Source organism: Calidris pugnax, unplaced genomic scaffold (genome assembly GCF_001431845.1).
Source record: "Calidris pugnax isolate Ruff unplaced genomic scaffold, ASM143184v1 scaffold113, whole genome shotgun sequence".
Lineage (NCBI taxonomy): Eukaryota > Metazoa > Chordata > Aves > Charadriiformes > Scolopacidae > Calidris > Calidris pugnax.
The window spans coordinates 2,071,822-2,087,812 of NW_015090879.1; the positions used below are offsets into that span (position 1 = coordinate 2,071,822).

Genomic DNA, 15,991 nt, shown 5'->3' on the forward strand with positions numbered 1-15,991 from the left:
GTGAATCTTGGTCCAGCCACGCTCCGGAGCACCCGAGGTTAGGGAGAGGGCTGAGTGGTTTTGGCTGAATCCTGAGCACGGCTCTTGCTGCCCCAATAAGAGGAAATGTCAGCGTGTCCCCGGCGTGGCTGGCACGGAGCAGCTCGGGGTGGGTTATGTTTGGCTTTCGCAGCGGCTGCGCAGGGGCTCGGGGGGCGCGGGGGGCATCTCACCCAGCGCGGTGCAGGATGCGGCCCCGGTGCTGGACCCTCATTGTCACCCTGCTGAGGGACAGCAGCTCCACATAAGAGAAAACGGCCTCAAGTTGCCCCAGGGGAGGTTCAGATTGGAGATTGGGAACAATTTTTACCCTGAAAGGGTTCTTAAGCCTTGGAATGGGCTGCCCAGGGAAGGGGCTGAGGCCCCATCCCTTTAGGGATTTAGAAGCCGGGTTGACTTAGTGCTCAGTGACATGGGTTAGTGATGGCTTTTATCAGAGTTATGCTGATGGTTGGATGCGATGATCTTAAAAGTCCCTTCCAACCCAGACAATTCTATGATTCTATCTTTATACCACCAACGTAATGTGTTTAAAATTAAACACAAAATGAGAATAGCCTGAAAAATCACGTGAATCTTGGTCCAGCCACGCTCCGGAGCACCCGAGGTTAGGGAGAGGGCTGAGTGGTTTTGGCTGAATCCTGAGCACGGCTCTTGCTGCCTCAATAAGAGGAAATGTCAGCGTGTCCCCGGCGTGGCTGGCATGGAGCAGCTCGGGGTGGGTTATGTTTGGCTTTCGCAGCGGCTGCGCAGGGGCTCGGGGGGCGCGGGGGGCATCTCACCCAGTGAGGTGCAGGATGCGGCCCTGGTGCTGGACCCACATTGTCACCCTGCTGAGGGACAGCAGCTCCTGGGCAGCGCTGGCACAGAGCTGTGGGATGGCTTTGGCATCCCTCAGGGACAGTCCCCAAATGCTGCAGGGACAGGTCTGGTGGCCGGGAGGGGTCTGTCCCAGAGGATGCTGCTGGAAGAGGAGGGATGCACTGAGGCTTGGGGACATGTGTGAGTCTCCAGGGACATGTCTCTGTCCCTCAGGTGCCCACTGCTCGGTGCCACTTACCCAGGGCTACAAGAAAATGAAGCCTGGCTGGGCAAGGAGCATCTGATTAAGAGGCAGGAGCAGCAAGGGCATCCTGCACTCAGAGCTCATCCCTCTGGGCATCCATGGGTGATGCTCGCTAGGGAGGAGGAGGGCAGGTCCCTTCCGACCCCTGCCCTGGACCTGGACCCCATCCCTTTTCCCCTTTGCCTCCCCATCCATGCTTCCCGGCCATCTGGAGGGGACTGCAGGATCCAGAGCTCTGTGGAAAAGGCTCTCAGTCTCCTGGCTGATGCCCGCAGGTGGGATGGCTGAGCCCAGCCTGGTGCACGGTGAGGACAGAGCCCCCCCTGCTCCCCACCACCCCCCGGACCTCCCAGGCAGCGGCAGGTGCTCCCGGCACGACAGCACATATGGATCCTATAAGGGCTGAGATCATCTCTCTGGGCAGCCTTGCTCCTCCGTGTGCCGGGGAGCGGTGGGAGAGACGGTGACGGTGGGACCTGGGGGGCACAGAGCCCCTCACCACTCTGGGGCTGCCCGGGTTTGGGGCAAGGGGAGCAGCCCTGGCTGGGCCCCCCCTGCCAGCCAAGAGCAAAGGAAAGCCCTTTCCCACTGTAAACTGAACACACGAGACCTGGAAGCCTCTGAGACACAACAAACAGGGGATCCCGGGATCCGTTGACTATGTCCCAGTCTGGATCTCTGGATGTTAATGGCTCGAGATGATTAATTTTCTTTGGTCCTTTCATGGTACCAGTTATCACATCATTGGATTTTATTTTTAAAGACTTTTTTTTTTTAAGCCCACAAAATACTGGAAAGAGTTAGAATGGATTCAAATTACAAGGTAAAATATTCCCCTCCAAAGCTTCATAAATATTTGATTATTTTTTTTTAATGCTATTATTTTAACTTTCAAAGAAAGGCAACGTTTGCCAAATCTTGCTTTGTGCAGTAAAACCAGTGCAGTGTTACAGGGATTTAAAATAATAATAACAATAAACTTTCAGAGGAGACCTTAAAAACAAAGGGCCCTGTCTGCCGTGCGTGGAAATTCAAGCTCCTGTGCCCCGGGGTCCACAGCTCGGTCCCCCCCACCCCATGTGTGAGCACGTGTGACCCCCAGCGTGGCTCCTGCTTCTCCCAGCCCCACACAACAGCCTGATCCAGACCCCGCTGGCGATGCTCAGTCTTCGTACTAACCTGGGGGGGAAGGACTTGGAGCTGGAGCATCTCCTCAGAGCCCCCCGAGAGCTGAGCTGAGAATCCAGCCCCTTATTTACTGGGGCTTGGAAATCCCTGGGGATGGAGGTGTCCTGGTCGTGGTCCTCGGGTGCTGCATCCCTGTCCCCATCCCTAACCCCATCCCTGTCCCCATCCCTGTCCCCCTTGAGGTGCAGGATGCGGCCCTGGTGCTGGACCCACATTGTCACCCTGCTGAGGGACAGCAGCTCCTGGGCAGCGCTGGCACAGAGCTGTGGGATGGCTTTGGCATCCCTCAGGGACAGTCCCCAAATGCTGCAGGGACAGGTCTGGTGGCCGGGAGGGGTCTGTCCCAGAGGATGCTGCTGGAAGAGGAGGGATGCACTGAGGCTTGGGGACATGTGTGAGTCTCCAGGGACATGTCTCTGTCCCTCAGGTGCCCACTGCTCGGTGCCACTTACCCAGGGCTACAAGAAAATGAAGCCTGGCTGGGCAAGGAGCATCTGATTAAGAGGCAGGAGCAGCAAGGGCATCCTGCACTCAGAGCTCATCCCTCTGGGCATCCATGGGTGATGCTCGCTAGGGAGGAGGAGGGCAGGTCCCTTCCGACCCCTGCCCTGGACCTGGACCCCATCCCTTTTCCCCTTTGCCTCCCCATCCATGCTTCCCGGCCATCTGGAGGGGACTGCAGGATCCAGAGCTCTGTGGAAAAGGCTCTCAGTCTCCTGGCTGATGCCCGCAGGTGGGATGGCTGAGCCCAGCCTGGTGCACGGTGAGGACAGAGCCCCCCCTGCTCCCCACCACCCCCCGGACCTCCCAGGCAGCGGCAGGTGCTCCCGGCACGACAGCACATATGGATCCTATAAGGGCTGAGATCATCTCTCTGGGCAGCCTTGCTCCTCCGTGTGCCGGGGAGCGGTGGGAGAGACGGTGACGGTGGGACCTGGGGGGCACAGAGCCCCTCACCACTCTGGGGCTGCCCGGGTTTGGGGCAAGGGGAGCAGCCCTGGCTGGGCCCCCCCTGCCAGCCAAGAGCAAAGGAAAGCCCTTTCCCACTGTAAACTGAACACACGAGACCTGGAAGCCTCTGAGACACAACAAACAGGGGATCCCGGGATCCGTTGACTATGTCCCAGTCTGGATCTCTGGATGTTAATGGCTCGAGATGATTAATTTTCTTTGGTCCTTTCATGGTACCAGTTATCACATCATTGGATTTTATTTTTAAAGACTTTTTTTTTTTAAGCCCACAAAATACTGGAAAGAGTTAGAATGGATTCAAATTACAAGGTAAAATATTCCCCTCCAAAGCTTCATAAATACTTGATTATTTTTTTTTAATGCTATTATTTTAACTTTCAAAGAAAGGCAACGTTTGCCAAATCTTGCTTTGTGCAGTAAAACCAGTGCAGTGTTACAGGGATTTAAAATAATAATAACAATAAACTTTCAGAGGAGACCTTAAAAACAAAGGGCCCTGTCTGCCGTGCGTGGAAATTCAAGCTCCTGTGCCCCGGGGTCCACAGCTCGGTCCCCCCCACCCCATGTGTGAGCACGTGTGACCCCCAGCGTGGCTCCTGCTTCTCCCAGCCCCACACAACAGCCTGATCCAGACCCCGCTGGCGATGCTCAGTCTTCGTACTAACCTGGGGGGGAAGGACTTGGAGCTGGAGCATCTCCTCAGAGCCCCCCGAGAGCTGAGCTGAGAATCCAGCCCCTTATTTACTGGGGCTTGGAAATCCCTGGGGATGGAGGTGTCCTGGTCGTGGTCCTCGGGTGCTGCATCCCTGTCCCCATCCCTAACCCCATCCCTGTCCCCATCCCTGTCCCCCAACTCCATCCCTGTCCCCATCCCCATCCCTGTCCCCATCCCCAACCCCATCCCTGTCCCCCAGCCCCATCCCTGTCCCCATCACCAACCCCATCCCTGTCCCCATCCTCATCCCTGTCCCCCAGCTCCATCGTCATCCCCCAGCCCCATCCCTGTTCCCATCCCCGTCCCCATCCCCGTCCCCATCCCCGTCCCTGTCCCCATCCCGTGGCACCCATCCTGCACAGGGCTGGACCCGCAGAGGGGGCTGAGCACTGGGGCTGGGGAGGGGTGCAGCCTTACAGTCCCCTGGGGGCACGAGTGCCTGGGAACAGAGCAGGGTCCCAGCTCCCCCCAAACTGGCCCGGGCTCAGCCCTGCGGTTCTTTGTGTCTTTATTGTTTTTCCCCCCCTTCAGTTGGTTGGGTTTTTAATTAATTCCCAAATCTCATTTGGGCACCGGAGCTGGGGCTGGAAAAAAAGCCTCATGTCTGAAGTTGGTTTTGCAAATCATCCCTGGCCATCTCCAAATCTCCGCCAGCTCCGGGGGCAGAAGCACCGGGGCTCCCAATAACCGAGGAGGAAGCCTCTTGCTGGCGGAGCAGATCTGCCACTTTGATGTGCTCCCGCAGTTATTCTTTCATTCCTTGAGCAAATAATTTGGATTTTCACAATATTTACCTTGGAAATAATTATTTGTGTAAAGTGTCCAACCAAGACAAACAGGGAATGGCTCGGTCTCTCCGCGGGGCTGGGAGGGCTCACGTTACCCCGAACCTGCTGGAGTGTGTGCTCCGTGGGCAGCAGCTGAGGTGGGAAAGGGGCTTTAAACGAGCCCCCACACGTCCCCACGGACCCTCTGGGGGCTGGGGACCAACCCCCCCTCCAGCCCCAGCTGCAGGGCACGTAGAAGGATAGAAAAATGCAGCCTCTCTGCCCTTCCCGAATTGCTAACCCAGCCCCTTCCACAGGGGCTATTGCATCCCTGAGTTCCCACAGATTCAGGGGCTGTAAAGAAGCAAAAAGGTTGGGGGGCGAGGGGGGGAGTGTTAGAAAAAAGGTGAAGGAAGGTTCAAAGGGCTGCTACAGCTTGGGTTTTTCATCTCTAGTTAATCTCTGCAAGGCCTGAGGCGAAGTCACCTTTGGGTCAACGCTCAGGTGTTTTTATCTCCAGCCCCATCAGCCAGGACCGGGGAGGGGGCCGTGGGGCAGGGTGGGGGCTGCCGGGGGAATCCGGTCCCCCCGGTTCACACCAGGCTCTCCCGGGGAGGGGGGTAAGTCCTGCACCCCCAGCACGGGCTCCCCACCAGCTGGGGAGAGGTGGGAGGAGCAGCACGTTGAGGTGGTTAAAAGCAAAAACGGGTTTTAAAGGGAGTGGGGAGCAGCCTGGAGAAGAGAAGGCTCCGGGGAGACCTTAGAGCCCCTTCCAGTATCTGAAGGGGCTACAGGAGAGTTGGGGGGGGGACTCTTTGTCAGGGAGTGCAGTGACAGGACAAGGGGTAACAGTTTTAAATTGGAAGAGGGGAGATTTAGATTAGATATCAGAAAGAACTTCTTTACTTTTAGGATGTGGAGAGCCTGGCCCAGGTTGCCCAGAGAAGCTGTGGCTGCCCCATCCCTGGAGGGGTTCAAGGCCAGGTTGGAGGGGGCTTGGAGCAACCTGCTCCAGTGGGCGGTGTCCCTGCCCAGGGCAGGGGGGTTGGAACTCCATGATCTTTAAGGTCCCTTCCAACTCTGACCATTCTATGAGTCTATGGGTCTATGATTCCATGATCTGCTGGCACTGGCACAGGTCACCCAGGGATGGGAGGAGGGTGCCAGGACCTGTGCCCTCAACCAGCCACTCGCCCACGCTCCAGCAGCAAATACAGGAACAAATCCAGCCAGGGCTCAGCACTTTCACCTCCAAGGCTTTTATTAAGGGGTGCGAGATGCCCACCATCACAGCTCTGGGGTGTGACAGCAGCAGCAGGCGCTGGGGATGAGCGAGCGGGAGGGCGGCGAGAGCCTTGCTGGGACACTGCTGGGCTCCTCCATCCCCAGCGCTGGGGACAGAGGCCGGCACAGGTCCCTGTGAGCCGAGAGGCCACCAAAATATCCTTTTCAGAAGCAGAATTTTACAGAGATCCGTATTTTACCTCCTGGCTGCAGCCCCGGGTGGGAGCAGAGCCCAGCTGTGCCCGGTGTGAGACGGGAGGGGGCTCGGCGCAGCCTTGGATCCCCTGCCAGGCTCAGCTGGGGGATTTATCCGGGATGACTTATCTGGGGTGATTTATTCGGGGTGCAGCAGCATCTAGCAGTCGGTGAGGCCGTGATCTGCCCAGGCTGTGGCCACCCCATCCCACTGCCACACGCTGCTCCCGGTACCAGCACGGGGTCCCGGGCACCTCTTGGCTCTGCTCCTCTGACCAGTGGCCGGGAGGAATTTGGCTGGGGGATATGGGGGACCCACCACCTCTGAAATGGCTCCTCACCCTCCTTCTGCAGACAAGATGAAGGATTTGTGCCCATCTCTGCAGAGTCATCCCAGGCAGGCTCAGCCCTCGCCTCCCAGCGACGCCACCCCACTGCCCCCCCCCCCCCTTAGCAGTCGGTGAGGCCGTGATCTGCCCAGGCTGTGGCCACCCCATCCCACTGCCACACGCTGCTCCCGGTACCAGCACGGGGTCCCGGGCACCTCTCGGCTCCGCTCCTGTGACCAGTGGCCGGGAGGAATTTGGCTGGGGGATATGGGGGACCCAGCACCTCTGAAATGGCTCCTCACCCTCCTTCTGCAGACAAGATGAAGGATTTGTGCCCATCTCTGCAGAGTCATCCCAGGCAGGCTCAGCCCTCGCCTCCCAGCGACGCCCCCCCACTGCCCCCCCCCCCATCAGCAACTTCAACAGGATCCACGTCACATCAACACTTAGTAAAATACAGCAAACAAACACAGCGTCTCCTTTGTAATCTCTATTTAAGACTGTTCCTTGTATTCTGCGTGCAGTCCCCACTGGATAAAATGCAGATTAGAAAAAAAAAAACCCAAAATACTCTCTTTGCTTTCAAATGATAAATTAATACAAACACCAACAGCACAAGTTTGCAAGCAGCTTCCTGATCATGCACCGTGTTAGAGCATCCCCCGCGACAGACAGATGTGCACATCCACACACTGGCTGGAAGGAAAAAATCTAAATTAACTCTTCTCTAATACTGAGTCTAAAAAAAGTTATATATTAGATTTGAATCAGCTGACACTTAAATTTATTTTTATGCATTCTGAGGTCCCTTTTCAGAATGATTTTTTTTTTTTTCCCTCTCTCTCTCCATCTCTCTGCACGAGTTTAGATCTTATCTGCAAAGCTTTGACACCTGCTTCATTAGGTGAGCCCAAGGAACAGCCCCACACACCCTGACCCCACGGGGTGTTTAGCTCTGGCCGTTTCCGTGCGGAGACACCGGTGCGGGCACCACGCGGGGGATGAGGTGACCTCGTGCTGGTGCCCGAGCACGTGCTGAAGGGCTTTGCCTGGGTACATTTAAAAGCTTCGCCGTGCCAAGGCCCTCGCTGCCAGGACCATAAATTAGATTTAAAAGATGAGCCTCGTCACGCCAGGCTCAGCAAAGCCCAGGTCCTGAGGTCTACCCAGCCCCGTGTGCCACTGTCCCCAGACCGGTGGGACACGAGTTCCCACATGGAGGGAAAAGTGAGATGGATGCTCCGGGGACCCTCAGCCACGTTGGAGAGAGATGAGAAGGGCAGGGAGGGCACCCAGGCACCCAGCGAGTGCTCTGCACCACGTGTGACCCCCGAGATGCCACCAGCCAGCCCCACGCTGGCCGGGGGGATAAGGGGGGGACCAGGCAACGCGGGGGACACCTCATGGGCTGGGGGCGGCGGTGGCGGGGGGGCAGGGGGGGCCGTGCTGCATGCAGCGGATGAGCTCCTTGCGGTTATCCAGGATGGTGTCGAAACTCTCCTGCAGGCGGTTCTGCTGATCCACCACTTTCTGCTGGAGGCCGTGGATCCAGCGCAGCAGGGCCAGGCGCCGGTACATCACCAGCTGGATGTGGTGCTTCTCCTTCTCCCGCTCCTTGAAGCGCTCCTTGTCCTGCAGGTGCTGCACGGCCTCCGCCAGCGCCGGGAAGAGGGTCGCTGGTGCCCGAGCACGTGCTGAAGGGCTTTGCCTGGGTACATTTAAAAGCTTTGCCGTGCCAAGGCCCCCGCTGCCAGGACCATGCAAAGGATCGTAAATTAGATTTAAAAGACAAGCCTTGTCACCCCAGGCTCAGCAAAGCCCAGGTCCTGAGGTCTACCCAGCCCCGTGTGCCACTGTCCCCAGACCGGTGGGACACGAGTTCCCACATGGAGGGAAAAGTGAGATGGATGCTCCGGGGACCCTCAGCCACGTTGGAGAGAGATGAGAAGGGCAGGGAGGGCACCCAGGCACCCAGCGAGTGCTCTGCACTGCGTGTGACCCCCGAGACACCGCCAGCCAGTCCTGGGGGACAAAGGGGGGACTGGGCGCCGTGGATCCAGCGCAGCAGGGCCAGGCGCCGGTACATCACCAGCTGGATGTGGTGCTTCTCCTTCTCCCGCTCCTTGAAGCGCTCCTTGTCCTGCAGGTGCTGCACGGCCTCCGCCAGCGCCGGGAAGAGGGTCCCCGGCTCGGACTCCCCAAACTGGGGTGGGCTCCCGGGGCGGGGGGCGGCGTCGGGGGGGTCCCAGGTGCCCCCACAGGCGCTGTCGGGGCTGTCGATGCTGATGGAGCTGCTGGCGTAGCCGTTGTCCTCCGCGGGGGAGCCGGGGGGCTTGTTGCACCCCTCGGCCTGCTCCTCGGGGGCTGCGTTTTGGCCCCCAGCCCCACCGACCTCTGCTCCCTCGGGGGGGCTGCGCACCCCCGGCTCGGGGAGACGCGGCTGCCCGGCGCCCGGGCTTGGGGGGGTGTCCCTAAGCCGGCCCTGGACCATCTGTCTCTGCATTAATAACAGCAGATTATCGGAGGGATTTGTGGTGTTTTTTTTTTTTTTTCCTCTCTCTCTCCATCTCTCTGCATGAGTTTAGATCTTATCTGCAAAGCTTTGACACCTGCTTCATTAGGTGAGCCCAAGGAACAGCCCCACACACCCTGACCCCACGGGGTGTTTAGCTCTGGCCGTTTCCGTGCGGGGGCACCGGTGCGGGCACCACGCGGGGGATGAGGTGACCTCGTGCTGGTGCCCGAGCACGTGCTGAAGGGCTTTGCCTGGGTACATTTAAAAGCTTCGCCGTGCCAAGGCCCTCGCTGCCAGGACCATAAATTAGATTTAAAAGATGAGCCTCGTCACGCCAGGCTCAGCAAAGCCCAGGTCCTGAGGTCTACCCAGCCCCGTGTGCCACTGTCCCCAGACCGGTGGGACACGAGTTCCCACATGGAGGGAAAAGTGAGATGGATGCTCCGGGGACCCTCAGCCACGTTGGAGAGAGATGAGAAGGGCAGGGAGGGCACCCAGGCACCCAGCGAGTGCTCTGCACCACGTGTGACCCCCGAGATGCCACCAGCCAGCCCCACGCTGGCCGGGGGGATAAGGGGGGGACCAGGCAACGCGGGGGACACCTCATGGGCTGGGGGCGGCGGTGGCGGGGGGGCAGGGGGGGCCGTGCTGCATGCAGCGGATGAGCTCCTTGCGGTTATCCAGGATGGTGTCGAAACTCTCCTGCAGGCGGTTCTGCTGATCCACCACTTTCTGCTGGAGGCCATGGATCCAGCGCAGCAGGGCCAGGCGCCGGTACATCACCAGCTGGATGTGGTGCTTCTCCTTCTCCCGCTCCTTGAAGCGCTCCTTGTCCTGCAGGTGCTGCACGGCCTCCGCCAGCGCCGGGAAGAGGGTCCCCGGCTCGGACTCCCCAAACTGGGGTGGGCTCCCGGGGCGGGGGGCGGCGTCGGGGGGGTCCCAGGTGCCCCCACAGGCGCTGTCGGGGCTGTCGATGCTGATGGAGCTGCTGGCGTAGCCGTTGTCCTCCGCGGGGGAGCCGGGGGGCTTGTTGCACCCCTCGGCCTGCTCCTCGGGGGCTGTGTTTTGGCCCCCAGCCCCACCGACCTCTGCTCCCTCGGGGGGGCTGCGCACCCCCGGCTCGGGGAGACGCGGCTGCCCGGCGCCCGGGCTTGGGGGGGTGTCCCTAAGCCGGCCCTGGACCATCTGTCTCTGCATTAATAACAGCAGATTATCGGAGGGATTTGTGGTGTTTTCGCTCCGGCTGGAGCCCTCCTCCGGCGGGGACCCCGGCGCTGCCCGGCTCCAGTTCTCGTTGCTGTCACACACCTCTCCCACAAAGTTGGAGTTGGAGTCCTGCCCGCAGCCGGCCCCCGGGGAGGCCGTGCCCAGTGCTGGGCCCCCCCGGAACGGGGCGTTTGCTGGGGCACCCGGCGGGCAGACGGCAAACATCTCGGCGGTCTCCTTCCTGCAAGAGAGAGGCAGGGCTGCAACGTGTCTGGGGGGCACGGGGGGGGCACAACCCATCAGCTGTGGCGAGATAGAATGTCCCCCCACTTTATTCACCTCTCTCTTTAAAGCTGCTGACCCCAAATCACAGGCTCATCCTTGCCCGGGGTTTGCCCACTGCTCTCAGCATCTCCCCAGGCAACACCACCCAGGGACAACTCCTCACCCAGAGCAGAAGCTGGGGGCAGGCACCCCCCCCATTGCTGCTCCCTGCGAGCTCCAGCCCAAACCCACGTCCCCCGTGGTGAGGGTGGGAGGGCATGGCAGGGGCTGGCACGTCCTGGTGCCTGTGGCTGCTGCAACTCACCCGCTGCTGGTCGAGGGGGCTTGGAAGGAGATGTTTTCCAACAGCCAGGAGAGGTATTTAAGCAGGTGGGGCTGTGCAACCTCTGCTGTGTCCCCTGGGGTGGGTTGGGGTCACCTCTGGTCTCCACCAGTGCCCAAACTGGTGACCCTGGGCCACCTCCTCCTCTGTGGGGCCGGGAGCAGACGGGACTGGGAATGGGAAGGTTCACCCAGTATGTCTCGCTGGGTCACTGGCATCAAAAGCCCGTCTCCCAGCTCCCTCCCAGCCAGGATGTGCTCCCTGAAATCACAGCAAGGCAAACCCATTGAGTGCCCCCATTTCACCCCAGGAAAGGCAGGAGGGGTCCAGGGTGCAGCGTGGCCAGCTCAGGGCACAAAACACATGCCACAGCAGTAACGTGGCCCCAGCAAGAGCCATGGAGATGTCCCCCCTGCTGCCACCCCCCCGGCTGGCGGTGCCTGCAGCATCCACCATGCCCGGGGCAGGGGCACCCAGACCCACCAGCGCTGTTTGCGAGGGTGGCACCGGAGGGAGGGGGGCGACAGCGTGATTGTGCCCGGGGGCTCCCCAAGGCCTGGGATGCCGGGACCGCGCACCGCACCGATGTGTCCCCCCCCCAACCCCGCGACACCGATCCCCCCCAAAATGACACCGACCATTTGCGCCATCAACCCGCTCCGCCCCGTGGGGGGAAAGATGCCCCCTGGGAGGATGCGCTGCCCCCAGGACGGGGGGGGGGGGGGCGGGGGGGGGCCGGGGCCGCCCCCCCCGCCGCAATAAAACTGCCTTTTGTCTGGGCCCCCGTTCCCGCGGCCCCTCGGCTGAATGCGGCGCTGGGGAGGATTTAAATGACATGGTAATTTCATGCCGTCCCACCGGCGGGTTTGGTTATCAAAGAAAAAAGGAATGTTCCTTCTTTTGGTAATGAAAAATTTGATCAACGTATTTTTGCAATGAAGAAAACCTTAAATAAGAATAACAGTAATGTTAAGAGTAGTACCAATTGAACTGCCTCATTCTCTTACCATTTCCCTATTAACTTAAGCAGGCTGTACATAAAATCCAAAACACAGATAGGAACGAACTGACAGGGAAAAAGAAAGAATTAAACAAAAAAAAAAAAAAAAAAGAAAAGACTAAAAACTCCGAGGGGATCCCAAGACAAGAAAGCTTTTTCAGAACACAGTTCCACAGCACTTTAAGCCAAGCTTGTTGAGCCTAGAGAAGGCTCCGGGGAGACCTTGGAGCCCCTTCCAGTCCCTCAAGGGGCTCCAGGAGAGATGGGGGGGGACTCTGGATGAGGGAGGGGAGCCATGGGATGAGGGGTAACAGTTTTAACCTGAAACAGAGGAGATTTAGATGAGATCTGGGGAAGAAATCCTTTGGTGTGAGGGTGGTGAGAGCCTGGCCCAGGTTGCCCAGAGAAGCTGTGGCTGCCCCATCCCTGGAGGGGTTCAAGGCCAGGTTGGAGGGGGCTTGGAGCAACCTGGGCTGGTGGGAGGTGTCCCTGCTCACAGCAGAGGAGCTGGAACTAAGTGGTCTTCAAGGTCCCTTCCAACCTGAACCGTTCTGTGACTCTGTGATCCCTCCCGTGTCTGCCCAGCCTGGGGGGGGGGAAGGGGGAAACTCCCACCCATGTTGGTCCGGGCAGGGAGAATCAATCATAGAATCATAGAGTTGTCCATGCTGGAAGGGACCTCCAAAGGTCATCTAGTCCGACCCCCCCGCAGTCAGCAGGGACACCCCCAACTAGACCAGGTTGCCCAGGGCCTCGTTGAGCCTCTCCTTGAATATCTCCAGGGAAGGGGCCTCAACCACCTCCCTGGGCAACCTGTTCCAGTGCTCCACCACCCTCACAGTGAAGAACCCTCTCCTAAGAAGGGCAGGAGAGGCTCAGAGGGGGCAGGAGAACGTGGGCTGGAGCCCCACCACCACCCACAGCCCCGGCACAGGGTGGGAGTGGGGCTGTGTGCCAGGCTGGGTGTGTGGGGGTGCATCCCACGGGCTTTGGACACACTGACTCCTTCCCAGCCCCTGCCCCGTGGGTCCCGTGAGCCTCGGCATGTCCCCGAGGGGATGGGGGAGACGGCGGGACCCACGGTCTCAATGGGGCCTTTATTCCCCCCACCCAGAGCCGAGGTGTCCAAGTGGTGGGAAAGGAAAAGGCTCAACAACATCAAAACAGCTCCCACGGGCGCCAGGCTGGCACCGGGGGTCACATGAAGCACCATGAGCATTTGGGGAGATAAAGAGGCTTTGTGGGGCCGGGAGGAGATGTACCGTGCGGTGGTGAGGCTGGTGGCCTAGGGCTGGGAGCCAGGGTGGGGGCAGCTGGGGTGCTGCAGACCCCCCCATTACCCACAGAGCTGCCCCAAGCGGGGATGACCCCATCTCCTGCTGGGTCCACCCCGTGTGGTCCTCACCAGCATCCCGTGGTAGCTCTGGGATAGACGTGCCATGAGCACAGGACCATCACTCCGAGGGCTCTGCAGCCCAAGCCCACCCCCTCCAAGTCCAAACCAAATCTCACCAAGGGCTTGGTGCCTCCTGCCTGTCCCGAGGAGGAGGAAGGAGGGGATGAGGGGGCTTTCAGGGTGGATGAAGATCCTCTCCAAAGCTCTGTACTGGGTGAGGTGGGACACTGGGGAGAAGCACCAAGAGCTGATGTTCCTCCATGACATTGCAAGGGTTTGGAGCAGTGGAATACCACTAAGAAGTGATGAATAAGTTCTTTTAACTTCCCATCTGCCTGACAGGCCCCCAGGCAGCCGCTCCAGCTCCTGGCTGCTCCAGCCCCAAAAGCCTCCATGTTTCCATCAACCAGGAGTCGGTGGGGTGGGACCGAGAGCTGTAACTGGGGCAGTTGGGCTGCAGCACTCCTCCGAGGAGAGCCCAAGATTAAAGAAACAAAACCTTCCCATCACACAGGAAAGGCAGAAACTGGCTCAGGCGCGTCTGTGAAATGGGCAGGAAAGAAAACAGGGTTTGGGCAAACAATGGGCTCTGCTTTGCCTTGAGCTGAGCGTTTGCTTCTCCGGGCTGGTTTGCGTGTCCCTCCCATCAGGGGCCTGAGCTCAAAGCAAAGCTAAATATTCACCTCTGAGAGCAAGGAGGAAAGTCTGATCCATGCGGGGACCTTCTCCTCCACTTGACTGGGCGGAGGCGCAGCTGAAACAGCCTTTTTCCACCACAGGTTCAGATTTCACCCAGCAGAAGGGAGCTGGAAGCCCTGCTGCAGGTTGGCTGGTGGGGCAGGAGCAGGGTTTGCTCCTCTCTTGGCTTTACTCATCCCCACCCCAGGGCTTCCCGTGGGGCTGGTGGGTGCAGACGTGCCCAAGCCTGCTGCAAACCTGCTTGGCATCCCAACCTCACTGGGGCGGGCGGAAACCTCTGTTTTGGGGGTTCCTCCCTCAAATGCCAGTCTTGGCGGGAGCTGGGTGGGTGCTGGGTTTGAGGAGGGGGCCCAGAGCAGCAGTTGCAGGGTCTGTCTCGCTGGGTGCAGCTCAGGTTCAGCCCAGCACCCCCAGCCCCGGGATTATCTGTATCTGATGGAGACCAGAGGGATTTGCTGCTTGCAAGGAAAACAGCTCCGTGTCCCCATGAACCAGCTGTCCCCTCAGCCCCAGCTGCCCCCCGTCCCAGGGGGACCCCAGCTGGGGCACAGGACGGAGGGGACACTGGACATGGAGAGGCTGGGCTGGTCCCTTTGGGGCAGGGGAAAAGAGAAGATTTGGAGGTGGAGGGGGCTTAGTGATGGATTTCAGAGTCATCTTCCCTTCCACTTCCCCTACTTTGTTCCAGAAATAAATTAAAAACTCTCCCTCCAGGAAATTAAAAATCATTTAAGAAGACCGAACGCGGGGCCTGATGTGCTGGGGTGGCCATGGTGGGGCCGTGCTCGGCCACGCAGCGATGCTGGGACGGCCTTGGCCAGGCCCCCTCATGGCTGAGAACACCTGGGCACCCAGGAGCCACCATCCCACCACCCCAGGACCTTGGTGCAGAGATGGGGAACCCGTCCCGAAAGAGTTAAGGGCGAAACATCGCCAAAAAAAAAAAATTACAAAAGAAAAAAGTGCCCTGAACCACATGCGACCTAACCTCCCCAGCGGCTCATCTGAGTTTAATAACGGAGGAGGGAAATCTCCCAAAAAGCTCTCAGAGAAATTAAAGTAAACAGCGTGCTGACCTCCAACCCCACGCTGCCCCGACGCTGACTCGGCCCCGGCTGCGGCAGCACCGGCGGCGCGGCATTCGGTGTAATTGTAAACACATTCGGGTAAATACACCGGGGGGGGGACGGTGAGGGGGTCCCGGGGTGGGAGCTGCTCTCCCAGCACCCGGCAGGAACCGGGGACCAGCAGCCGGGGGGATGCCATGGACTGGTTGGTGGCTTTGGGCTGCGTGGCCGTGTCCCATCCCGGGCTGCGAGGGGCTTTGCGGGGCTGAGGGATGTGGCCAGTGGGGCCAGTGGGGCCAGGAGCCACCAGGACCATCCTGCTGCCCCGTGACTGCAGGGTTGGGGCTGGGAAACCTAAAGTCAGGAGTGCTGAAGGAGGGAGGAGGAGGAGGAGGGTGCTATAAAGGGTTTGTCTTCTCGGCCTCACAAAAATCTAAAAGCAATGCTCTTATTTCCATAGATCCCGGTCAGTTTTGTAGGCTGAGGGAAAGAAAAGCAGCCCCGGGCTGTGAGAATGAAGGAGCTCCTCTCTGGGGAGGGGACAGCAAAGCCACCCTCCTCTAGGGAGGAATTGGGAGCTGAGCATTGCTGCCAGCCTGGCCCCATCCCTGTCCTTGTCCTTGTCCCCATCCTCATCTCCATCCCTGTCCCCATCCCATCCCTGCAGAGCCCTCACACGCAGCATCCCCTCGTCTGCATTCCCCATGGGGATTTCTGGGGCAAACACCACTCAAAGAGAGGGGAAGGGGGCAGAGGGGGCTGGATCTGGGTGAGCCCCACTCCTCTGCCCCACTCCCCGGTGCCTGGGCTGGTCCCCGCTGCCTGCCCTCTACCTGTAAACCAAATTATATCTCAATCAGAATCAAAGGCAGTGGCAGATGCGCTGTATTTGGTGAAAAATGCCAGGAATCCGCAGCCAGATTGGGTTTCAGAGGAGATGGGAATC

At 59.5% G+C, this 15,991-nt stretch overlaps 1 protein-coding gene across 1 annotated transcript; it reads right to left on the bottom strand.

The window, feature by feature from the left end:
• Nucleotides 1-9,112: 9,112 nt before the first annotated feature.
• On the bottom strand, nt 9,113-11,464 carry LOC106890521 (chromosome unknown open reading frame, human C1orf216). Its single transcript, XM_014946416.1, has 2 exons — nt 10,866-11,464; nt 9,113-10,517 (listed from the first exon to the last, which is right to left on the bottom strand). Exon 2 carries the CDS (start codon nt 10,499-10,501, stop codon nt 9,674-9,676), a length of 828 nt encoding a protein of 275 aa, XP_014801902.1. The 5' UTR covers nt 10,502-10,517; nt 10,866-11,464; the 3' UTR covers nt 9,113-9,673.
• Between the last annotated feature and the right edge of the window lie 4,527 nt (nt 11,465-15,991).